Source organism: Scaptodrosophila lebanonensis, unplaced genomic scaffold (assembly GCF_003285725.1).
Source record: "Scaptodrosophila lebanonensis strain 11010-0011.00,11010-0021.00 unplaced genomic scaffold, SlebRS2 tig00000072-arrow-pilon, whole genome shotgun sequence".
NCBI classification, from domain to species: Eukaryota; Metazoa; Arthropoda; class Insecta; order Diptera; family Drosophilidae; genus Scaptodrosophila; species Scaptodrosophila lebanonensis.
In genome coordinates this window covers 2,743,897-2,770,323 of record NW_022060558.1, presented here as the reverse complement: position 1 = coordinate 2,770,323, position 26,427 = coordinate 2,743,897, and the positions used below count along the sequence as shown (strand labels likewise).

Here is a 26,427-nt window from a genome sequence, read left to right as displayed (position 1 = left end):
CAGTTGTTGTTGGTGTTGCTGCACGCCAGCAGCACACAGACCCACAAACAGCGGCAACAGCAGGGACAGCAACAACACAAATCGCTGAGCAACCGCTCGTTTGTGTAAATCGCGCTCAGTACGCTCAATTCGCTCGCAACACTCGCGCTCTGCGCTCCCAACAAATTGCCGGCCAATTGGCCACGCAACCGCTTACGCTCGCCAGCGGGTCGCGTATATTTTGAACGCAGCGCGCCGCACGCTCCACAGTTGTGCTTGAAACGCTTCGTAGTGAAGATCGATCGAACGTCGTGGTCGGAGAAGGAACACGCTAAAAGCGACAATAACGACAACAAAAACAACAACAACAACAAGATACAGAAAACAAGAAATGTAGCAAGTTGAATTTTCGTTTCTCCTACGACCGATCTAGACGAGCTTCGCGCGTAAATTAGCAAGCGTTTGTAAGAAACAAACCTCGAGACTCAATTGAGTTTACCAAATTGGCCCAAAATACGAAAATAAATACCTGAAAATATGTTTAATAATGAAATGAACTGTGTGTGCAAGTGAAATTTTTAACTGTGTCATAAGCGCGAAATCAAAAAACAAGAAGAAGAAATAGAAGGAGAAGAAAGAGTTGAGCGAACAAAAGCTAAACGAAACAAAAAATAAATAAATAAATAAATAAAACAACCAAAAGCAGCAAGTTGCCTGAATGTGGCGAAATCGAGTGACTCTAAAACTGTAAAGTGATGTGCGTGCAAACACAACAACAACAACAACAACAAATACATAAACAGCACTTACAAAAACAATTGCAATTACAAGAACAACAGCTACAGCTACAGCAACAGCAACGCGGCAAATTTGAATCGAGCCAAAAGGATGGCCATAGACTTTCTCATATTGTCGCTGCTGCTCATCTCCTTCATCATCAATCTGTTGGCCCTGTGCGCGTTCTGGGTGACGCCCGGCCTGCGCACCACCGCCAATCGCTTCACCATCAATCTGCTCATCATCAATCTGATTGTGTGCTGCATCTTGGCGCCCACGCTATTTCTCAGCGGTACGGGACAGCAATCGCTACAAGCCCTGGTGGGGCCGACGCTGAGCAGCGGCAACAGCGATGCCGATAGCATTGAATTCTATTCGAAGCCGGGCAACCATCAGATGACGATTCGGCACAATGGACGCCTGGTCGAGCAGGATGGCATCATCGTGAAGAAGGTGCAGAATGTGAGCAAGGGCGAGACCATCGAGACAATATACAAGTGCAACAGCACCTCTTGTCGGGAGCTCACCATCGATGAACGCATCGATGGCATTGTCATCACTGAAACCGAGGAAGATAATCTCAGTGCAGTGTTGGACAACGCTTCGGGTGCGGCGGGGGAACAACAGCAACAGCGAGAGCGAGAGCGACAGCAACATTTTCTGCTTTCGTCAGTGCCAGCGTCTCAGCAACATGTGGAGCTGCGTTGCTGGTCGATTGATATGACCGCTGCGTTGGGCGCTCTTGCGGTTCTGCTCGTCGTCGGCGACACTTGGTGCGCCGTCACGGATCCTCTACGCTACCAAAGTCGCATATCGGGAGTGAAGACGTGGGTCTTCATCGCGCTGACCTGGGCCATTGGCATACTGTTTGGCGCACTGTCCGCTTTCCGCGTCCTCGACTTTGAGGCGGACACATTGCTGAGCAAGCAGCGTCGCTTTGCGGCCACCTACTTCAACATAAGCTCCACGAACAGCATCTTTGGCATTGTGTACGCATGCGTGTACTTCATTGTCATCATCTTGCTGCCCTTCGGCTTTGTGTGCGGCATGTATTGGCGCATATTCAGCGAGGCTCGAGGCAATGGGCTGCGCATGCGCCAGAACGGCTCATCGCCACTGCTCCAGAGTGCACTAAATCTCACACATCAGCCACATGCGGGCACTCTTCAGTACTCGAATAGCCTGTGCGTCCATCGTCATTCCATATCCTCGGCGTCCTCACATGGCGCTGGCAGCAACAATGGAGGAGCAGCCATTACTGGGGGTCTGCAGATGCAAATTGATCAGCGCAAAAGCTCACCCAGCTGTCTGCGTCGTGATTCAGCAGCTAAGGTGCTGCTGCCCACAATTTCCGATGATGGTGCTTCCGATGATGTCGATGCCGAGAGCACTACTGGGCACTTGGTTCCAGTGCCAGAGCATTCTCTCGCCGATCGTAATCAGAACATCTTGCTGACACTGCAGACAGCGAGTGGGGAGATCAAGCGCAATTATTCGGCTCGTCAGCTGCCGCTACTGGGCACATCTTCGCAGGACTTGCGTGAGTCGCATCGTCTGCTAGGCATACGGCAGGTGCACTCATCGCCGAATCTGCAGAAATACACGCAATTGCGTCAGGACTCGCTCTCCGACGAGTGCAACTCGCCCCACTTGCTGGGCCCTGTCCCGCATCACGTATCGTACTCGTCGCCTCATCAGCATGAGCTTCAGCTTCAGCAACAGCATCATCCGCACTTCAACTCACCGCGTCATCAGCAGCAGCAGCAGCAGCATCATCTACAATCTTGTCAGCAAGGCAATGCTAGCCATGCGCTGCAAATTCCCGCCATACACGCCTCTCCGAAGGCTCTCAGCTACATGAGCTCCTTGCGCCATCGCCTCTCGAACGCCTCCTCGCTGTTCAAGTACCGCGAAGAGTCCCGTGCAGCACGCATCAGCATACTAGTCGTAATCATGTTCCTGGTATCGTACCTGCCCTTTGGCTTCCTAGTACTTCTTCAGGCACGTCTATCAGCGGCCAACTTCGGCGGCTCCACACAGCTGGCCATCTTCATGATTCTGCTGGGAAATCTTAGCTCACCCTTCATCTTCGCATATCGCAATAAGCGCGTGAGGCGTGGCGTGAAGCGACTCTTTGGCCTCGACGCTAGGGCTGCCCTGAAACGGCAATGCAGCAGCAGCGTCAAGACTAACGGGACGAGTGCTGGCAATAACAACAACACCAGCATGGCTCAACTGCAGCGCAACAGCAGCAAATTATCGCAGTATTCGAGCAATTCCTGTAAATATCTAACCCCTCAGAGCTCCCTAGTGAGCAACTACGCGACACCAACCACCGCCATGCAGTCGACATCCGTGCCGGTGCATGCAACAACGCTGACGCTGCGACCCAACAGCAGCTGCAGCACCATCATCAACTTTGGCAGCTCCCGCGACGGCAAGTCCTCGGCTGAGTCGGATGAGCCGCCTATGGACTGCGAGCTGGCACCACCTGTGGCACCACCAGTGCGGCCCCCACGACCCAAGCTGCAACGGGGCATCACCATTGTCGAGCACATTACCATAGCGCCGCCAAAGTTTCAACCGCGTCGCGGACTCTTCGACATGTTTTTCCGCAGCTCAAAGAAATTGCAGTCCTGCGCACAGGGCGTCAAGGAGGCAAGTGAACCGACGGAGGTCTAAGTCTAAGTGAAGGTGGCTGGGAGCGATCCTCCAGCGTGCTGAAGAATTCTGAACAGTATTGAGTAATTTGTAAGTTGTAGCAAAGACAAGTTTAACTAAATTTAATCTACTTTAATTATATAGTAAATGCTGTGCTAGAAGCTTCTCATTAAACCAAAAATTGTAAACAAAACGAAACAAATTGCTTGTTAAGCTCTATGTACATGCAGGCAAATAGTATGCATACAAATTGTGTTTAAGTGCAAAGAATTTGACGTTACTAGAAGCTAATGAAATGCTCTTGAAATTGGGCAAATTGGTGTGCAAATTATTTGTCTATTCGACCATAGCTTACATACTATAATATAACACTAAAAAAAACACACACAAACCAACTCAACCAAGTACCTTGTAAAACAACTGTCTAGGGCAAGCTAACAAAAGCATCAGCAACAGCAACAACTGTGTACAAGTCGCTAACCAAACATATACATACGATTATTATATAGTAATACATTATATGGATGTACGAGTATATCAAACTGTAAACAGGAACCAAGCAGCCAAGTTTAAAAGTAATCGAAGTACCTAAGTGCATAAAAATAATGCATACGATAATAATAATGATGATGACGTTTAACCGCACGTTTAAAACCAAATACAAGTTGTATAAGTAAAGCACAGTTTCGAAGTATCTAAGCTTGTCACAAAAGTCAATTGTTAGAGAAACCCAAACAATTATTTATTTATTTTAGTTAGCTGCCTCCACCGTAACACACTTGCTACATAAAATGTATTTATTAGACAAACCTGAAACACGAAAAGCTTTAAATCTACTCCAAAACATTCTTGCTAAATGAAAAAACTATACAATTAACAGCTATTCTATACATTCAATTCATAAGTTAACTAGCGTAAGTAACTGTGCAAAGCATGCGACATATAATTATACTATACTATATACATACATATGTAGTTATAAACTAGCTGGGCACCTAGTGCCCAGTGCTCACAGTGCTTGTCAAACTGTGCTAAGCGGTATGATATAACTTTTTTTTTTTTTTTTTGCCACACGCCAAACACTGCGCAAGCGCATGTTTTCATATTGAAAACTTGTTGTCTCTGTCCGTCAGTCAGTCAGTTGGCCATTTAGTCAGTGAATCGGTCAGTGTGTTAGTCAGCTATACATACATATACAAGTACATACATGCATACATAGACCTTTTTCTTTCATGTCATTCAAGTTAAATGCAACTGAAAAGCTGTCGCGCTCTGCCATTGAAGTCAATTTGTTTGTAGAATTTTCGAAACCGCATTGCGTGCAGCTAAATACCTCATTAGTTTTAATTTAAACAAAGCAACGCACTGAGCCCCGCATTTTGTCTACTCTCTATCTAAACGGCAGCGGCCCAAGTTATACTTGTATGGCATAGCAGACGAAGAAGAAGAGAAGAGCTATTGTCGCGCATGCGAAATTCATAGCCATAGCTGACCTTTATACGGACTAATACGAGCCCCGGTTGATGTGCCGATGCGCCGTTTCGAGCGTTTAAGTTCTTTGCCTTGCTTTGATTTGCCACTTTGAATTGCTTTATAAACTACTACTTGTACATACATACATACATACATACTAAGTATACACAACAAAAGGCCTTTTTTATAATTTCCAAACAAAAACCACTAAACAAAACCAACCTCGAATTTATATTTCTAAAAATTATATTTTATATGTATAGTATACGTTAATGTGTGTAGCCAAGTCGGAGACAAACCACAAGTACATAGGAATTACTATATACAAAGAAAGGAAGCAAATATTGTGATGCTGTGCAGAGAGAATGGAAATTTCGAAATGCATTAAAAACTTAAAGCTATGTATTAATAGTTCATAAGATAAATTTATAACCCACTATACACATACTATACAACCTAAATAGTGCTATTTTTCAAATAATTCAATTGTCTTTATCAATTAAACTCCGCTATGCTTAGCGTGCATACAAAAAATTCTATGTGACAAATTAGCTTTTAACGAAAAGATATATATTTATGCAACAAACAAAGAAAGAAATGTTAATAATTGGCTGCAGCATCAGAGACACAACTTATAACAAGTATTTTCTAGTTTCTCAGCTAAAATATTCGAGTATACCCATACATATAGAAGAGAATACAACAAAACCACCCATTCAAAACAACAACAACAACAACAACAACAAACACAACACAAACTATACAAATAAAAGAATATGTGTTTTAAGAAAAAAATTAATTATTGTGAGTTTTTATTGCCTTCTTGTGCCTCTGGACTCTTTTTTATACTTTCAGCAGCAAACTCGTTTTTTAGGTACCCACGCAGTGGCAATCATAATACTAGTAGTACTTGTATGTATCTACTCGGGATGTGTGATAAATTGTGCAGAGTTCCAAGCGAGGTGCGGCTGAAGAGTGTGCATCTTGAGCCTGAATTGAAATATAGTCGGGTGGAGGACACTGTATGCGCCAAAGATCGAACTACGCTCTTTGGGATCGTATGGGAGAGAAAGACAGGAGGCTTCAAATTGCCATCTGATGGAAGATATTTCCTAATTAGCACTATTTTTAAAAATCAACGACAGCGACTAGCAGCCTCACATTGATTCCAGCAAACATTTTAATCTTCCTTTTCGAGAACAAAATTTGATTTGCCTGCATTTCAGTTTCAGTTCAAAGCAGATTATTCCAATCAACAGATCGTCTGATGAAGGCAAATTTTAGAAAAGCTAAATCGGAATAACTATTTCATTCGAGTAAAACATTAACATTAAACGAACTCTCTTAAAACAATCAGAATTCACTTATGGAGCTAATGAATGAGTAAAGGAAACGCACCTCGCGTCTTCATTTTTAGCTACTAATAAAAGGTTTTTGTTTATTTTTGTGCGGACAGCTACACGCTTAGGTACACAAGTAAGTACAATATTAATTACAGCTTTGCTTCTTAATTACCGGACAACTTTCACATCGAACTTTGCCAACTTTTCGCCCAAACCTCTAAAGAGCTTTCAGCGGTCCAATGGCTGCCATTCGAGACTGAAGTCAAGAACACAAGTAGAACATTTCATTTAGTTGCGAGTGTGAGTGTGAGTGTGAGTGCTCGAACCAAAGCACTCTTAATTGATTCATTCGACACGCGCTCATAAAATGCTCTTTCGTGTCTTGGCACTATACTACATATACTATAGTATAGTAAGTATATGCGTGTCTCACACAAAATGGAAATTAATTGTACTTTTTATATCAAAGTTTCGATAGTCACAAGTGGCGGCAGAAACTGCGGGGCAGCTCTGTCTGCAACTGTGTACGAACATATATACACTATAGTCAGTTAAGCATGGTAAGTGGTAAGTTGGTAAGTGGTACCAAGTACGAACCATCACACAAAGCTCGGTTCTTTCGGCAGCCACTGGCGACTAGTGTGCTGCTGATTTCTCGAATACAAGTAAGTAGAAGAAGTCAGTCCCAGCCGCTTTACTCGAGCCAAGTTTTTTTCCATCTCCCATTTTGTATTCGATCACTTGAAGTGGCGACACAAGATTAGGCTAATATGGCGGCATTAGCCAAAGTTGAAAATGGGGCGTATGAGTAAAAAAGATTATTGAATGAATTCGTTCACTCTTTGATTTTGTTGGCAAGTGAGGTCACCAAAGCGATGTGAGTAAGCACTAGACATACTTATATCAGGGCTTATCACAATATAAGTTAGCTAACTAATTCAGCTGACTCATGACTTTAAGTTCTTTACACTAACATATAGTAGATAGCCAAGTACAGTAAGGTGCATTCGATTATAGAACAGACTAGGGGTATATAGTATACGTGTGTGTACAAACATTTTAAATCGATATACTTGTATATAGTATATTGTGCACGCGGTATCAGTGCCAACTACATTGTTTGCTCGAAAGTGTGGCAGTGGCATTTTTCAAAATCGGCATGTGGGTATTTAAAAAACTCAGCCGCGAACCCAAACATGTGCGGAAACGTGCAGGTCTAGCGGATGCGCCGCTCAACGAGTCGGTCACCCGAAAAAAGCGCGTTTTATTTTGTTTATTTTGTGAATCACTGAACGCTATGCGTAATAATGTCGCAAAGGCCTCTGATATTTTATATGCACACCCGTACACATTAAATGCATATACAAACTGTCTACATATGGAGAGCAATTTGACAGGAATTTGACAATTGGTGTGGGAATTAACTTGGCATGCCAATTATTAATGCATATTAAATAATTATTATATCAACTCATAACGGATTAAATTTACATAACACCGAGCCACCGATGCGTGCAAAACAACTCGAGAGAGTTCATAGTAATTCACAGTTGGAATTTTGGAAAAATGGACAGAAACAAATATAAGTACAAGTATACTTGTATTAGAGTTGATGGAAATACCAGTCAATGGAAGAGCTCTAAAATGGTTGGTGACGGATCTAACAGCTCTGATATTAATACTAAAGTAGTAAAACGAAATAAAGGCATTTTAACTATAGTATCTCCTGCACATTAACCTGATACTTATAGTATATTCTAAAAATATACTTTCTCCTTATGTGGCACATAAAACTAGTGTGAATAGATTTGGCAAAGTCGCTCATGGATTTTTCTTTCGTTTCAATTTAGCCGACAACGAGTTACCTTAAATGTCAGGTTGCTTCCGTAATGGCGAAATAAAGCGACTCAATAAAAAGAGCGTTAATTCGAATAGCTGCATAATTAAATATTATTAAAAAACAATTTTCGCTCACGACACGTACGATACAGCAACAGAATGAAAATAAAAAGAAACAGAAACACAAACACAAACTAAAACACAAATACAGATACAAATACCAAGCAAATGGCAAAAGTCATTAGAACGAATTTTGATTGTTGGCATAGAGGCACAGTTTTGTGTTTATTTTGTTATTTTCTTTACTGTTTGCTGGGCTTGACGAAACGCAATAAATTCGATTTAAATGCTTTATATTGTTGACCGACTGTCTGACTAAGTTCAACATTTCGAACTGTGCCAGGTGAGCACATTCGAGCTGTCCGTCCACGAGCGTAGGCGGACATGCGCTTGTCATTTTAAAACAAATTCGTCTATTAGGCAAGAGGAAATCATTTTTAGCCTGGCATGTCTCTATTTCTCATACCAAGTGCAAAACATTTGCGCAAATTGCTTCTGACACCAGAGGGCAAGCCGAGCAGCGAGTACATCTATCGAAAATAAATGACATACAAAGGTCTGGCAGCGAATCAAGTTTGAAGGCACATTGCAAATGCATTTAGAAGTGAGCCACATGGAGATGGCCCATAATTTAGTTAACCCTTTCTACTACCTTTTTACCAGTTTTCCTGATGTCAACGACCTACCGGAAGTGCCCCAGCTGCTGTCAATACTGAGCCACCTTAAGATACGTTTGCCATTTATGTGACATACAAGTAGAATCGTATAACAAACATACATAAATCATTGATGCGCCCATGCGGTCCATATATCATAAATCTAATGTGCTGATTTGGGCTTTTCAATTTGCATATGAACTTGAGAATTGTGCGTACAATGACTTCGATATTGTAGCTCTGATGGCTGCACAGCCCCACCACCAAATTTTGTAAAACCTTGAGTGGCTGTTTTTGCGGTTGTTGCACTGTGCAAATATTTTGGAAGCGATGCTATCTGAGTTCCAACCACAACATAAAGCACGATATTTGTAACTCTTAGGCTGATTTTCCGCGTGGTGACCGACATTAAAAACAATGGATCTCATGCGACGACGATTAAATACACTAACAGCTGCATTTTTATGAACAGAAAGAATGTTACAGAAGCATTGCTTTAGAGTAACAGTCAGATGCGATAATAAATATAGCGGACCAAAAATGAAATTTATAAATGGTAATTAAAGATTTGATGATGACCTCTTGTTGGTAAAGTATACGAAATTTGGCTTGGCTTCGTCCTTTGTGGCGTTCATTGAATTGAAGTTAAGAATTCATTTTCTCTATCTAGGGCTTAACCTTCAAATCGATATCCGAAATGTGTAACATTTTGCTGAATCCAATGTTTTGATTTTTTTTCTGCCCCTCATTTTAAATTAAGAGAACTAAAAATATACGAGGATACGAATAATTGAATAAGAATTATAAATTGATTATATTTTAAATCATCTCTAAATATCATTCTTAGCATACAAAAGTTTAACAATTGCTAATATAAATACTATGAAGAGGAGATCCTTAATTTATAAGACATCGTCTCTTGCGCTTCTGCAGTACCTGCAGAAATATATTTCCGGATTGCTTCGATTATGTATTGTTATCGTTAAAAGGTAATTGTATAATGCCGAATATTGTTTCTCAAAATTGTTGAGTTTTTATTTAAAGCGTCAGACTATCATAAAAGTTGCGCCTACTTTTGGGGGTTGTTTTTAAAATGCTTAGACAGGATATGTTCCCCCATTTGGGAGTAGAATTTTACCAGTCACATCTTAGTATTATGTAAGATTAAAGAAATGATGTCAAATGTGCATTGCGATCGATTGGAGTTACCCTCTTGACCATAGTAGAGTATGAAATAAAATCACAAACATAATTTATGACAGCTGCGCCAAATAGTTGTAGTATGCTGAGTGCTTTGTTTTGACTGAAATTAGATTGAATTTCCCTGGGCCTCTGTGGCTTTCGCTGTGTGCGCACTCCACTTCCCCGAGAACAGATGTAGCTCAGTCAGGCCATGTACTACTACATATATGCAAATATATGGGGAGGCTTATCAGCGTACTCGTCACTCGGTACTCGGGTCTCCGTATTGGGCTCGCTGCGCTTATCTGCAGAATAAATCTAACAACGCCATGATTTATATGTTTACCACAAGCAATAATGTTCAGATATTATTGTGATTTGATGAAATTATACCAAAACAGCTTAAAGAATGAGAAACTAAATTTGTTCTAACCAAAAAAAAAAACAAACAAAAACCAAATGAAAAGTGAAAGCTTGCGAATAATGTGCGCCATTCTCACGCAGCTTAAGCTAGAGGCAGGCGCCATGCCCTTATCTGTAGGATTTGCAGTCAAATATACATATTTGTATGTTTTTATTAGAGATGGGACGGCACTACGAGAAAGGGGAATTTTATGGATATACTTGTACAAAATATTGTTTTTTAATTCTAATCATTACCAGAAGGTGGAAATAATCATATGCTCGTACGTATGTATGTATATGTGGGGTAGAACTAATATACATAAGTTGTGAAAAAATCTAGATTTAACTGAATTGTTCAGAATCAGTTGGTTATATGGCAGTAGACAGATCGGAAAATTCTTTTCACATGATCAAATACTGTAAAATTCGAATTTCGTTCCTGCACTTATCGCTTAAATTTCTTCATTAATTTTTGAATCATCACGCCCATGCACGGCCTGGAACGAGATCTGGAAATGGGGCACGAACAAGCATGGCCGCCTCTAGCATTTATACTCATAAATATGACTACTTATCGCTGACAACACTGTCTGCCCGCCTAGAGTATGTTGTTGTCGTTGTGACGTCATTAATAAAATAGAAACATATGCATGCAAACAGTGCTCTCAACTATGGATCTAGTATAGTACGTATGCATACTATATGTTGGTGTTTACTGGCTCTTGCCAACTTCATTTTTATAAAACGGCTCGACAATATTTGAACTTGTGCAGACGGAGGCCACAGGGATGACATGGCTTGCCACATTCCGCTGTTGTTGTTGTTGTTGTACAAAGCTGTTGCTGCCTGATTGTTGATGTTGTTGTCAACTTGGCTGCTTGGAATATTCCATGACACGTTTCAAATATTTTTGCAGAGCAAGCAAAGTCGACTGTTGTCGCTTGCCTTTGTTTGCCACTTGGTTTGTGGCAGGCAGCTGTGGGGCCACGCCGCGACGGTGATGAGGAGGGCCAACACTCAGGTTAGTTAAGTTATGCATTGTAGAAGATACTTTATCGACTGGCAGCCGTATCGAGTCGGCAACTGATTAATCATCAGAAGTACTATATATGTATATATGCAACAGCCGTTGCAAAATGTGCAACGTTTCTAGACTTCTTGTCGACCCACAGCCGCTTGGCGACTTGACATGAAATTTATTTTGACACTTTCCATTTATTCGCTTTCATCTCTTATTTGTCTATTTGTGTTCGCTTTATTTATAGTCGTTGCTTTATAATTTGCTCTTGCAACTAAGTACTGTAAAATTTATGTGCAGCTGGTACTCGAATGCGAAAAGAAAAGCAAAACCAAAACCAAAGTGCATTTTTTCCGCTGACAAAAATGAATTTATAATGAAGTGTATTATGACAGACAGCAAATTTTTATTTTATCATTTCGTAGAATTTTGTGCTCTACTCGCTGTACACATATTTCGTGGTACTGGTTCCCATACTACGAGTGCCGAGGGCCAGCTGGCGGCCCCTGATACTGCATGTTTATATTTGTTATTCCATCGAAATATCGAGATTACTTTTAGGAATGGAAAAGGGCTACTTTGCATTCCAATGAAATAAGTCAAGCTGAGCCTCGTTCATCTGTGTGTCTGTCTGTTTATCCAGCATGTATTTTGAAAACAATTGAGCTCATATGGACAAAAGTTCTTATGAAGACGAAATAATTTACTCTTCTTGATTTTGAGAAAATCAAAATTTCTCAATTAGGAATTTGAATTTAGACGAGAAGAGATGTGCTAAGATTTCGAAATTTATCATTTTCATTTGCATAACATTAAATAATTAAGTGAATTCCTTTGGGCTCTGAAGTGTTGAAATGCCTCGCTAGCGGAACGTAAATATAATATTTAGGAACATTTTAGTAAATACCCATACACCCTATGCAACTTTTGCATATACATACGAGTATGTACTATACGAGTGTATAAAAATGTCTTTGTTTGTTCTCAGCGCTCTTTGCATCGAGTATACGTACGAGTATAGCCGATCATAATTTTCTTTCCCATTTTAAATTTAATTTCGTTTGTGTACCATCGAACGACGGCGTGTTGTCAACAGTGTGGTGTCGGTTCGTGCCATATGGTATTTCTGTTATTGTTGTTGTTGTTGCCAAAATACAGACATTAATGTACAAACATCCAACGCAAGTGCCGTCTTCTATCAGACACAGATGCAGTCGCGCAACATGAGCGTCCAAGCGGATTCGCCTCCGCATCTGCAGCGCCACTCGCCAATCGGTACGCATTTGAGTCTGTGAAAGCAGCGTAAAATTAATTTATTTCCGCATGGCTATGCATTTTGAAATACACAAACACTGCAGACCACAGAAGCCAAACGGAACAAAACACTGAAATATTTAATAACAAAAGCGAGCATATAAATGAGCCATGGATAAATAAACGATGACGCTATTGACGCGGAACGAATACCCGTAGGAACTAAGCTATTACTCAATATTATTGCCGATTATGTCACTTGCCATCTGACCGCCTCTTCTGGTCCTGTTTACCGTCATTGCGGTATTGCTAAACGTTCCTGGGGTTATGGTCCTATGGTTGATTGCACTTTTTATGCACTTTGGCCGGCGGCCAAGAAAATGGAAAACAAATATTCTACAGTTTTTTGTTCAAGTTTAAGATCAAGGATTTTAGCTGTTGAGCCAGACCAGTAATTTTTTCAAAGCAAATGCATACAAACTCGAATTCAAATCATGAAACGTCAGCAACAAGGGAACAACATTAACAGTAACATCCAGTCTGGTAGGCTGATATTAATGAATCAAAGTCAGCTAAAACTTAGAGACAATTTGTCATTGGCATGCACTAAAATAAATATATAGAATTTGAGCGATTTTAGTCAATCTACCTCTATCAATTGCCAAATTAAAGCTAAATTCCTGCCTTTCTTACTCCATAAAAAGGGATGATCCTTTAGGAGATTTCATTTTGCCTCTCACTTTCTTGTGCTAAAATATACAGATTGCTATTAGGATTAAATGTGAACTAATTACAACATGTTTGTTAAAGCTTTAAAAATGCATATTCATTCAAATTCATTTATTTTTAGACGCAAGCGGCATTAGCATTGGTCCATCTACGTGTATATGCTCGTTTTATTACACACGTCTTTACTGCGTTACCAGCCTTCCCATTGATTTTCTTTTTATTCGGTTCACTTGCTCTTAAACTTAAACATTGCTGTTTAATGTGCTTGTTTATTCAAAATTGTGCTTATTTTGAAGCAGAAGAGAACAGAATAATAGTTCTAAGCGCAGACATGCGTAACTCAGCTGGAACACACAGCTATGCAAATATTTCCCCAGTCAGAGTCTGGCAAAGACAGTGAAAATACTGAAACACACTCGCACAAGCACACACAAACAAACACTCAGCAGCATCAGTCGAGCAAAAACACTTGAAGTGTGGTGCCTAAAAAAGTGCCATAAAAACCATAATATAACCGTAAAGAAACACATGAAAATATTTATTTATACAAGTAGCAAAGTTTCCAAACAACGCTCGTCTGCTGGGTTACATTCTATTTTTTGTTGAACTGCTTTTCTTTTTCGGGATGCCTACTCATGCCCGTGGTCTCTGACTCATACATCAGCCCCACTCGGCTTGTTCTTAAAACAAACTTTCAAGCCTTGCCAAAGTTAGGCAGCTATAAGAAGCACAACACATACTACAAAATACTATTTGCGATAAAATGATTTCCAAACACATTGGCGAAACGTGCTGGAGCCAGCAAGCGGCGTATGTTGCGTATACGTAATGTGTAAACTGTTAAGTACGGAGTAACCTTGTGCAGAGCATTTATTTTTTATTCGCAGCACATTTGTGTTGTTGTTCGGTGGTTTTTTGGATTTGGCTCGCTGGCCGAAGATATTGTGGGAGATATAAACTAATATGGATTTCTGCTCACAATATAATTCACTTGCTATAGTACAAGGTATTGAACAAAGTAAAAAGGCCTTTGGGAATGGGGAAACGTACTCTTCCTTTACCAAGTTTCAGTGAAAAGTTTATGAAGTTTGCTGGTACACGAAATCAATAATTCGTCACATTAATGGTTGTTTCTTTGGTCCACAAGTTGGCTAATAACCAAAAACTGCAATCAACTATCGACCCTTGTGACTACATTTTAATACACTTTATTGATTAAGCACTCCCTCCGTATACGTCTGATTTGGTACCGTGCGACTTTTAAGTTTTCGGAATAATGCATTTCCCGATAAAAAAAAGTAAAAATGTAGAGTTAGAAGCCCCCAAAAACTTGAATCGTCAATCTGAAGGCCATCCCAGCTAACGAGCTAAAACTCATTCGAAATGCTTTTAGGACTCACAACTTACTGTACTGGAAAAGTTGGAAGAGGGCTATTTTAGGTAAAAATGTAAATATATATGTATATATGTACACATATTGGAAATGCTGGATAGGCTTTAAAAAAATTAAAAATTATACACAAATAGCATTCAACAACATATTAACGGCTCTAATAATCCGATCTCAGGCAATACTTAGTAAGCATGTACTCCATATTTCAAAGATGACTTTCTTAATGCCAAATTCTTTATATAAAATGGAGACGTGCCTGATTTCATAGAAGACAGCCCCATAGCATTGTTATTTTGTTACAATGCTATACAGACAGATTAATATTTTTCAGCAATTGAACTGAAAAAGGAAGAAGGAAGGACTAATAGCGCATAAATATAATTTGGAATAATCATTCCAAAAGAAAATTAAGCAATCTATATTAAGAAACGACTAATAGCGCATAAATATAATTTGGAATAATCATTCCAAAAGAAAACTAAGCAAACTTTATGTGTATTACTTGCGCTTTAATACAGGAATTATGTCTATTTATTAATATGTTCAACGTCACATTTGTGGCATTAATAGTGTTTTATTTAAGCTCGCAATTTCTTTGTATGTGCTTCATTGACTGATTCGCAACAGTTGAGTCTATATTTACCTTGGGGCCCACCTGGTCATATTTGCATAACATTTAAGCAGACAAACAATTCGTGTTTATTATTTATATTCGACTTATTACAAGGAAGAAGGTGCACTTCAAATTTGAAAAGGCTTTTGTCTACGAATAAATGAGAATATAAATAATAAAACTAATTTGAAATTGATCGTTTTGCCTATACTCGTGTGTAAAGGGAGTGTTCTTAGATTAGGTATATGAACTTTAAATGCAAGCATTCTTCATTGAGGCATTGCAACATATTTGTAAAGATTTCGGTTAGCCACTATTTATACTATACGAGAAAAGTGTAGCTTATGTTGTTGAAGTGTCTAACAAATATCCAGATGTGAAGCCTAAGAAAATACGATACTATAAACATACAAACATACAAACCAGTTTTTAGCAAAGGCAAGCCTACAAACAATACTTTATGTATACGTACACGAATATTTAGTTAGTTCAGCAGACAAGCTGAGTCATTGAATTTAGTAAATAAATCTTTATAAAATATATATAGCACCAGCTTCAGCAGATCATTTTTTAATGCAACTTTCTGGTTTTTTTTTATTTTAGCATTGTTGAAGTGCTTCTCAAGCCATATGCCCAAGCAAGAGACGAATGGGTGCTCGACGGAAACGTATTGACTGACATTTTTATATAATTTACTTTTTGGCAATCCGTTACTCGTGCATGATTGTTTGTAGTTGGCTTTGCAGACAAGCCATCCATGATACAATATACCAGCATGTACCGAGCACTCGAGCGATTGCTGTGATTCGTGCCATGAATCCAGTTGGAAAGACAAGAAGAATAAATACATTTCAAAACCATGCTGGCGCCAGATAAACGTGGATTTACACATAGATTCACATATCTGTATCTGTCTCGCTAGCTGAAGATGTTAAGCTTGTAACAGAACTAATCTAAATTTTTGGCTTAAAGCTGGCAGTGCTTGGCTTGTAAGCAAACAGCTGCGGCCACATGTTCGCAAACTAACCAACTCATTGGTGCCTGGCAATCACGTCAACCGTCAACCATCAGGCGATGAAAATTGTAGAGTTTTCCAGTTCTTGCAGCTTTTCGTGTTCAAAGGCAACATCAGCAGCATTACACAAGCATTGCACTAGCCCACAAAGTGGCAGTGAAGTGTGCGCTGCATGGGTGTAAAGAGCAATACCAGATGCTGCCCGCAGCACTCTGTCCACCCCCCTTACGCCACTACCCCCACCGCCCCACTGGCCCAAGTGCACACGACGACAGCACTTAGGGTTAACCGCGTCAGCCAAGCGCACCAGCTACAGTGCACACCAACACACACACACACACACACACGCACACACACGCACACACACACACACACACACGCACACACACACACACACACACACACACACACATACGTACACCTCGGTCTATCTTTTTCTACAGTCAATCGTCTCTTTAACAAATTTAAGCAATTACGTAATAAAGGTTTTAAATATTTTCTTTTCAAATGATCCCAATCAGTTTTTTAATTTAAACACCCCGATACTAGAATGTTCTCATTTCCGTAATGTTCTGGGTGGCTAACTCTTTCACTCTTTTCACTTTGATAATATTACTGTGTTTTGTCCTTTGTTCTTTTTGCAATTTTTATTTGTTTCCCCAGCTTCCGTCCTTCCGACCGATTGTTTGCCAACAAGGGAAATACCTAATAGAAATTTTTTCCTAGCGTTTGCTTATTCCACGGCTACATAAATAGTCTCTCTTTTCTCTACTTTTTACATATTAAATGTATTTTATAAAATTTAAATTAAGTATTATTTCAAAAACATTAAATTGAATATTAATAGAAAACTCATAAAGATGATTAGAGAACAAAAACTGTGAAAACTATTTCGGTTTTAAATTTTGCATTCTATAAATTTTTAAATGATTTTTATAGTTATCTCTACTTTTCAAAAAGCTCAGTTTGTCCAAGCAACCTTGTTGACCTGCTTGCCTTTCTGATGGCCCAAGAGGGAAAAATAAAGTGAAGAGAATGCCATTTTATTGACTTTGTACTGAGTCGCATGTGTCTGTGTAGGTCTATGTGGGCGTATGTGCTGAACGGAAATGAAAAGCGACAGCGATTATGGAATGTATCGTGCAACGATATTGTTTTAAAAATGGCGCGCAAAACTCAATTTGTGCACCTGTTCCTTCGCACACGCCCGTCTCTTTGATTGAAAATGAAAAGCGATGTCTATGCCGGTGGCACGGCCTTGTAATCGATACGAACATAGGCCACACGTATCCCCAGCAACCAGTCAATTCGGTTGGTTACGCTGCGGTTTCGTCATTTCTCACTCCAAGTGACCTTTTTGCATTGGAAAAGCAACGACCACCGACGATGGCGATGGTGATGGTGATGGTGACGGCGATGGCGATGGCGGCAGAGGCACATGCCAGAGACCGAGCGAGCGAGCTAGTGACGTGCATTGTGCAATGACAAATGAAAAATCGAATAGTGTAAAAGCCAAAGTCAAGGTCAGAGCAGGGCATGGAATAAAGCTTTTGTGGCATGACGTACTATCTGTGTGTGGTATGTGGCAACAGTAAACAGCAAACAGGAAACAGCAAATAGAAAATAACCAACGACCAACAACAGCTGGCTTGACCACAGGGTGACCATTTGTGGTACTTGTTTGACTTTTCAATATTCTCACAAGCTCACAAAAACACAAACGTAATTCAAATATGTGACTTCGATTTTCATTCCTAATTGTTCTATATACTACAATAGTATATAAGAATCCGCGGAAAAACAAGAAACAACGCAAATAAGATTAGGTTTGACTTATTCGGCGGAGAAAAAGGACAATACCACGAAAGTTCAACAGAATCTTAAAATAATAGAAACGTGTTCACAACTTCGATTAGTAGAAAATAAAAATAAAATAATAGTTGAATGTGAATTGTTGGAAGTATTGAAAGTACCGAGAAATACCCAAGCCTTGGGTTACAGGTTTCGTAAAGTACACAAATACTTAATGACAGACCGATTTACGTATACTTTGTACTTAATGATAATCTTGACTATAACATCACTTACGTTGCTATCCTTTATTTATTTAGGTAGTTATTATACCCTGTACCCGTAGGGTAAAAAGGGTATATTAGGTTTGTGCAAAGTATGTAACATGCAGAAGGAAGCATCTCCGACCCCATAAAGTATATATATTCTTGATCAGCATGACGAGAGAAATCGATCTAGACATGTCCGTCCGTCCGTCTGTCCGTCAGTCTGTCCGTCCGTCTGTCCATCTGGATGAACGCAAGGATCTCAGAAACTATAAAAGCTGGAATAACCAAAGTTGGTCTCCAGATTCTCCGAGCGTTCACATTTCAAATGCTACCTAAACGAAACTTTGCACACCAAATTTATGCATAATAATCTTTGTTTCAAATTTCATTTAAATCGGTTCATGTTAAGAAAAGTTATTAGCGAAACAAATTCTCGCCAGTACAACCCAAACTGCAGCAACAAGTTCGCTCTTCTTCTTCCTCTTTTTGCTGCTGCTTTGGGCGCATATACCTCAGTGTCGGAAGTTTACCTGGGTACAGGGTATTTCACTGTCGGGCTTGCTCGACTGTAGCTTTCTCTCTTGTTAAATTATTTATTTTAGTCAACAAAGTAGATTACAATATGAAACGCGTTGTAATTTCACTTCAAATATAAGAAAGCCTCAAAAATAAGCTATCAAATGTAAGATATTTTCAAAAAAATAATAGTAGAGGAGAAGGACTTAGCTCCTTAATTAAATGAAATTAATTAAAAATATAGAAAGGAAAGAAAGTAAATGCAGAATCTTTAACCTGTTAGGGGAAAACTTGACAATTAGAAGATGGATATAAAATTAAGTTTTGTTTAGAGAAGAGAGAGAGAGTTCTGTTGATCCACATAAGAAACAGAAAAGTTAAATTAAGTGACATATACTCGTGAAGAATACCAGTGAGTCTCTGACGCCCTTTTTATTATTTTCTGAACCGTCGCCCCATGGGTTGTATTTTCTCAAACACCAACCAACATTTGTGATAGTTCCTATAGATCCAAATTTTGGTCACTCTGCAAGTCAGGCCTCTTTTTATGGCATTGCCATTGCGGCTACTTCGCCTCATGCAATTGAATAGAATCTGCAGCAATGTGAAAAACACACATGTGTGTATCTGTGTGGGAAAGTAACATGCAACTTTTTGCGGTCAAGCGCAGGCATGCAAGTCTGCCACGCCACGTGCTGCGGCTAGCCAATAATTCTTGTGCCTGTGAGCACGGGTCGTATGAAAATGTGCATGGATGTGGACAACCACTTGAGACATTCTGAGGCATTCGCAACGGAAATTCGAAATGGCTGCGAAGTTGACAGGATGATAGAGTGACAGAATGACAGCTTGGCAACTTGGCAACTTGACAGCCTGACAGCTGGAGCTGCCCATCAAGTTTGTCAGCGACGGCCGCTACTCAAAAAGTTTCTGCAATGAAAAAACTTTTCCCGCCCTCTTGAAAGATATTTCCGCCACTACTGCGTATTTCCATTAGGTCTTTTAAATTTGCCTGCTTAACACATTAAGTGGTGATTAATGTTCAATTATTAATTAAGCTGTCGGAGGTGAACACAGAGGGCAATCGTCAGATGTTCTGTGGCTGCTCTCTTGCTCCGGTCAATTGGTTTACAATTATGTTTCAATTGTTTTTTAATGCTTTACGGTATGTTCGTACATTTGTTGATGTGTATGTGCATGTGTGTGTGTGTGTGTGTGTGTGTGTGTACTCTTAAGTATGGTGGTGCTTGCGCAATTTGTTAAGCTTTCTGAAGTTGTTGCTGCCATAATGCTCGGCTTTGCTTGCAATGTTTGCACGTGTTGCCATTTTGTTGAATGGTGCGTGTTCGTGTTTACGTTCGCAACAAAACAAATAACAGAAATCTGTTTGGGGTATTTCCAATTGCCACTCTCATTTGGCCTGTGTGTGTATTTACTTGCAGAGCTGCTTGTGCTAGCCATCCAAAAACTAGTTGGACGTTTAAACACAACAAACCATAAAACAAAATGCTATTCACTGCATGAACATCTGAATGGCCCGCACAATCGGCTTACAACGAGCGCCTTCTTCTCAAATAAAATATACTATCTTCAAAGGAGATATTACTCGCATGTACTTACAAGTATATTACAAAATAGTTTGAGATCCTTTTTTTAGCTTTGTAACTATGAATGTTTAGCTACTAGTCTCGGACTAAAGAGCTATGCCTACAGTACAAAATCCCTCAACTAAGGGCAACGTTTTCTAATGTCATGGTGTCTCTAATAGGTAAGGTTGGCGGCTCCACCTGCGGCCAGTATAGAAAGGGTATCAGCTAAATTCGAAAAAACCGAAAGAATATATTTGTAAAAATGGTACAGTTGAACTTCGTTGAAAAATTTAATCATTTAAGAGATGTTACGGGGCCACATTGTTGTAAATTAATTGAAAGTCGATTGGACAGAGGCTATTAACTTACTTCTTGGTAAGCTAATGTGTTTTTAACATATTACATTGTTTATTTTTTCTATCGGACATAATATATAGTATGTGTGTGCATATTGGGCTTATATTGGGCAATTTGCTGCAATTCCTTTTCTTCTTTGTATGAGTATTTTTATTTATTTTTATTAAAATTTGTAGTAAGTTGGATTTTTCACACACTTTCGCGGCATATGGCCCACGGTGCCATTGCCTCTAGGTCATCGCGCTGCATGCAGCCACAACTGAAATGAAAAAGCTGCTGAAATAAAATTTGTGAATAAAATAAATTTGTATTTGGAGAATCATGCTATTCAGCTCTTGTCCAAAACACACTTTTGCTTTTATTTATGCTATATTTCCCTTTATGTTATTTTTGGCGCGCATATTTTTGACTTTTTATACCCTGTACCCGTAGGGTAAAAAGGGTATATTAGGTTTGTGCAAAGTATGTAACATGCAGAAGGAAGCATCTCCGACCCCATAAAGTATATATATTCTGAATCAGCATGACGAGAGAAATCGATCTAGACATGTCCGTCCGTCCGTCCGTCTGTCCGTCTGTCCGTCTGTCCGTCTGTCCGTCTGGATGAACGCGAGGATCTCAGAAACTATAAAAGCTAGAATAACCAAAGTTGGCATCCAGATTCTCCTAGGTCCGAGAAAGGACGAGTTTATTTTATTTTTTGGAATTTTCCCCCCCTTCCCCCGCTACAGAATTTCGTCAATAGCGTCCACATTTCAAATGCTACCTAAACTAAACTTTGCACACATAATTTCTATACAATTGTCTACTGTTGTTCAAAATTTTATTCAATTCGGTCAATTCTAAGAAAAGTTATTAGCGAAAGAAATTCTCGCCAGTACAACCCCCACAAACTGCAGCAACAAGTTCGCTCTTCTTCTTCCTCTTTTTGCTGCTGCTATGGGCGCATATAACTCAGTGACGCAAGTTTACCTGGGTACAGGGTATTACACTGTCGGGCTTGCTCGACTGTAGCGTTCTCTCTTGTTTAATAACAATTTGGAGCTTTATTTTTCACGCAAACTACTCTACTCTACTACACGGCTACTGGCTTTGATTACTTTGCATTGAATTCAAGCTTAAAATACAATATAACAAGCTGGTGGCTGCTGCATATGACTGATATATCATAAATGGCATCTGCAGTGGAGGAGGTGCTGTAGGACGTGTTTTTGGACTGTGCCCAATTAGTTTCAACTGTGATAGAAATCAAAATCATTTATTTTACTGACAAATTGGAGTGTGGGGCTAAGCTTTTTTTGTGTGTGTGGGCAGCCCTAACTGGTATTTCGATGGTTCTGCATATTGGAAAGTAAAAACAAGTCGCGAAAAGATTGGCCACTAAAGGCAAAAATATGCAGAAAATTGAAGTAAGTACAATTGTATGCGAAGCTGAGTAAATAATGAATCACCTCAAAGAAAATCATAAAAAATGCCCCCTCCCTTGGGATACTTTTGGGGCCTTTAAATGGCCACACACTTCCGGTGACAATGCACTGTAATGGCGGTCAAATGTTTGGCCATTTGATGTATACGTTGACCTGTACCTGAGGCCGGGTTGAGCGACTTTCCATTAAGCTGATGGCGTGGGTGCACCCTCATTAATTTGGCTAGCTTTTAATTGCGAAGGAGATCATAATTTATCAGATAAAGTCGACTTGGCAGCGACTGCTTTTTAATTACATTGCGAATCATATCCGTTGTCAATAATAAGCTAGCGAGAGATTAGACCGGAGAGTTCAATGCACTCTCAATTGATTGCAACATGGAAATGCAATTTTCAATTTAGTTCCATGTCTGATGTGCTGTTTGCCTCATTGAAATCAACGATTCGGTTGTTGTTGTTGCTGTTGTTGCGATTGCTGCTGACTCGTGCACTACGTGAAGTCATCAACAAAGCCGACGCAGCAGTCAGAATCTACACTGGAAAAGATTAGGAAGTGTATGCTTTTGAGTGAATTAAGCGAACGCTGAATTGTTGTTCGGAGTAATTGAACTTGAATAATCTGAAATGATAAAAGAAGATTTGTATTGATAATTATTTTTAATAACGATAACATTTTGTTTTGATATTTAAAAATAAGCAAATAAATTGTAACCTTTTAAACATTTCGGATACAGGTGCAAATGTTTCCGCGGCTAAGATACGAGTACCTAAGTCGATTTGACAACAATAGTTTAGATTGGACTTTGGAAAATGAAACCTGAAAGATTTAACAGTGTTTTATTTTGTTGTTGTTGGTAATTTACTGTCAGAACAGCTAAACAACTTTCAGTTACCACTGAACTTTGGATGCTTCGAGCGTTGTCATCAGCGCTTAGCCCAACAAGCAAAAACGTGCCACTGTCGCGTTAACTCGCCACTGAGACAAAAGCTGAAGCCAAGCAAAGCAAAGCAAAGCCAAGCCAAGCCAAGCCAAGCCAAGTCGACCGATGTACAAGTTAGTCATTGCTCTAGGGCGGCCAGTGCTGATGATGCTGCTAAGAAGCTGAAGCTGGCGGCAGGCGGTCTTGGCCACATTGGACTCTTGGCCAGACATTTAATTGTCTATAGCGGTTTCGGTTTTAGTTTTTTTTACGGCTTAGCGTAAAATGAAGCTTGTCGCCAGCGTCTGCCATGCGTTGCGGCTTACATAAAAAAAAGTCTCATTAGGCAGACCGGGCGGCCAGATAACTGGGTAAAGGGCATTACGCGAATAAACATTCGAACATTTGCATTTATCTCTCGATTTTTTCTTTCGTCTTTCTGTTTTTGTTTAAATGCCGCTCATTTTGGCACACAATTTGACATTTAATATTGATGGGGTTTCCTGTGCGTGTGTGAAACGGGTTTTTGTATAAGTTTATGTGAGTGCTTAATAGATTTTATAATATAAATTCAAGTTTGACGGGCACGTTTTTGGGTAGGCTGATGAAAATGGAAACTCAAGGTGGCTTACAATCTTAGTGGAATCGCAGTTTGGGATGCAAAGACAAACACCGTTTTAAACTAAAGGACAGTGGGAGGAAAATTAAAGAAACAGAGCTAACAAGGTGCCTTCGAATTATAATCAAGGCTCATCAGAGTTGAATATAAAGGCGGTTAAGATAAATGACCAAAAAGCTTCTACAAAAACTGCAGTTCACAATAGAAATATTTATATTTTCACCTGCAAAATGTATTTGGGGATTTGAACAATTTCGCTATTTTCAATATTTGATTACTAGTAACAAGCAAGCACGTGTTTACGACTTCCGCGCACCTTTGCTGGTATTTTTGCCAAACTGGCATTACTTGTATAAATGCAAAAATGGTGTCATGTCTAGGGATTTTATGCCCAAATTCGTGGTCGCCGTTGTCGCAATTTCACTTAAATTTCACCCAAAAGCTTCCACTGCCGCGGCGGTGTGACAATAGAGCGAGATGTGCCACGCGAATGCTGTGCAGAATTCAAAAATGTTGAGCCAACCGAGCCAAAAACAATGCCCCAACAAAATGCTGCGACTTCCGCACGTAGCAGCCAACGGTGCTCCGATCCACGCGTCTCTGGCCTACGAAAGAGCGCGACCAATAAACGCGACAGCTGATTGGCATGCGAAATGAGCCGCAGGGTCTAGAGGTGGGTGCGTGACTACACTAAAGCTCACGCTAATTGTGAGACTATAAGTTATATGAGCAATGTGGCGATATGATTTACATGGCTCTTCAGCTTTATTACTCTTGACTGAAATATCTGCTTATATCTTGACCAGAATCATATTAATGAAACTAGCAGGTATTGCCCGTCTTAACCCGGCTCAATATAATGTTTCCAATTGTATTTGTTTTGTGTGTGCATAACCTACCCATATGTTTTCACCTTATAAGTTACCAGTAGGAAGGCATTTAAGGTATTTAAATGAACATTTTCTGTTCTTGACAAAAAATTGTTCAGTAGTCCGTTACATTTTTGTTCTTGCCAAACTATTTCGTTCAACGAACATGACCACTATAACTAATATTTTTTAAAGCTCGTTTTCCCCCCGTTGGAGCTAGAATTTTCCAAAAGCCTTTCTTAGTGTGCTCCTACACTATGATGGATACTATGAAAAGATACTTGAGTCCAAATTTCATCTTTTACCGTTTGGGCTGTGCGTTGATCACCAATTAGTCAGGACAAACTGTTTCATATATAGAGATAACGCAACGTTTTAAGATAGACGATTTGCAAAAAAGGGGGAATAATTATAAGGGTATATCCTAATTTTAAATTCACATTTGAGCCTTTTCGTGTCATATTGAGTCAATACGGTCACGCACAAACTCGGAATATGAAACACGGCACTCGTGTCAATGCCGTGCAGCGATGAGCCACGATCAAAAAGCACTGACAATTCTCATCTCAATTTGCTAGAGTAAAACTTTCGATAGTTGAAGCCACCGATACCATCAAAATATCGAAGTTTGAATGCAATAAGCAGAATATTTAAATAATAAAATCTAATTATTTATTGAGATCAATAAGAACAAATCATATACATACATACATACATCTGCCCGCAATGCGAAGCAGAATATGCGTAGCTCCGTTATTCAGTTTCTGCTTTACTATCGCTTACGCAGTCGTTGCTTAGCGACGGTAACTGTAAACTTTTGGCGTTTTGCCTTTGCAATTAACATTAAATGGTCAAAACGAAAGAAGATGTGCGAGCCAACAACTTAAAGTTGTTGTTGTTGTTTTGTATGTACATGCTACATACATATACAGGCATACATGCATATGCATGTACATATGTATGTATGCATGGGCACACATAGACACGAACTGTTGCTTGTTGTATGCATGTGTGTGTGTATGCGATGTCCCCAACTATTTGATATTTGATATATGGCAAGTAAAAAACATATTGCTATATTTTAATCGTTGAATGCCAATTTGTTGATATAATGTTGATTACATTACCCAAATTTGAAATCGATCGGACAAAATTTATAACACAAACTATTCATTTGAAAAAGTGAATAAATATTAAAACCCCAATAATAAAATTAAATGCGATATATCGAAAATATCGATACTTGTGTTGATATATCGTAATACATGTCGAATACAAATACATCGAAAAACATCGTTTGAGAGTTATTGATTATAATACTGTATTCGATTGTTCACTGTACACATATGTACATACATACATACAAATGTATTTGTGTGTGTACGGTAACTGTAAACTTTTGGCATTTTTCGTATGCAATTAACAGCCGTAAATTATCAAAACGAAAGAAGTTTTGCGAGCCAATAACTTGTTGTTGTTGTTTTAAAAATTTTGATTTGAAAACATAGAACACTATTTATTACAATTAAACAACAGTGTTCGATGGCCCACTGCATACATACAAACCTATATATGTATATAAGAATGTATGTACGTACATACATACTTATTGATGTACATATGTACATACTATACATACAGACGTATGTATATATGTATGTACGTATGTAATAC

At 39.5% G+C, this 26,427-nt stretch overlaps 1 protein-coding gene across 1 annotated transcript; it reads left to right on the top strand.

The window, feature by feature from the left end:
• The first annotated feature begins 271 nt into the window (after positions 1–271).
• On the top strand, positions 272–5,689 carry LOC115625185. The gene has a single exon (XM_030520149.1). The coding sequence runs from the start codon at positions 868–870 to the stop codon at positions 3,436–3,438; it is 2,571 nt and encodes an 856-aa protein (XP_030376009.1). The 5' UTR covers positions 272–867; the 3' UTR covers positions 3,439–5,689.
• Positions 5,690–26,427: the final 20,738 nt, after the last annotated feature.

Coding starts and splice junctions, on each gene's coding strand:
- LOC115625185 (XM_030520149.1), top strand. CDS start 868: ATGGCCATAGACTTTCTCATATTGTCGCTGCTGCTCATCTCCTTCATC.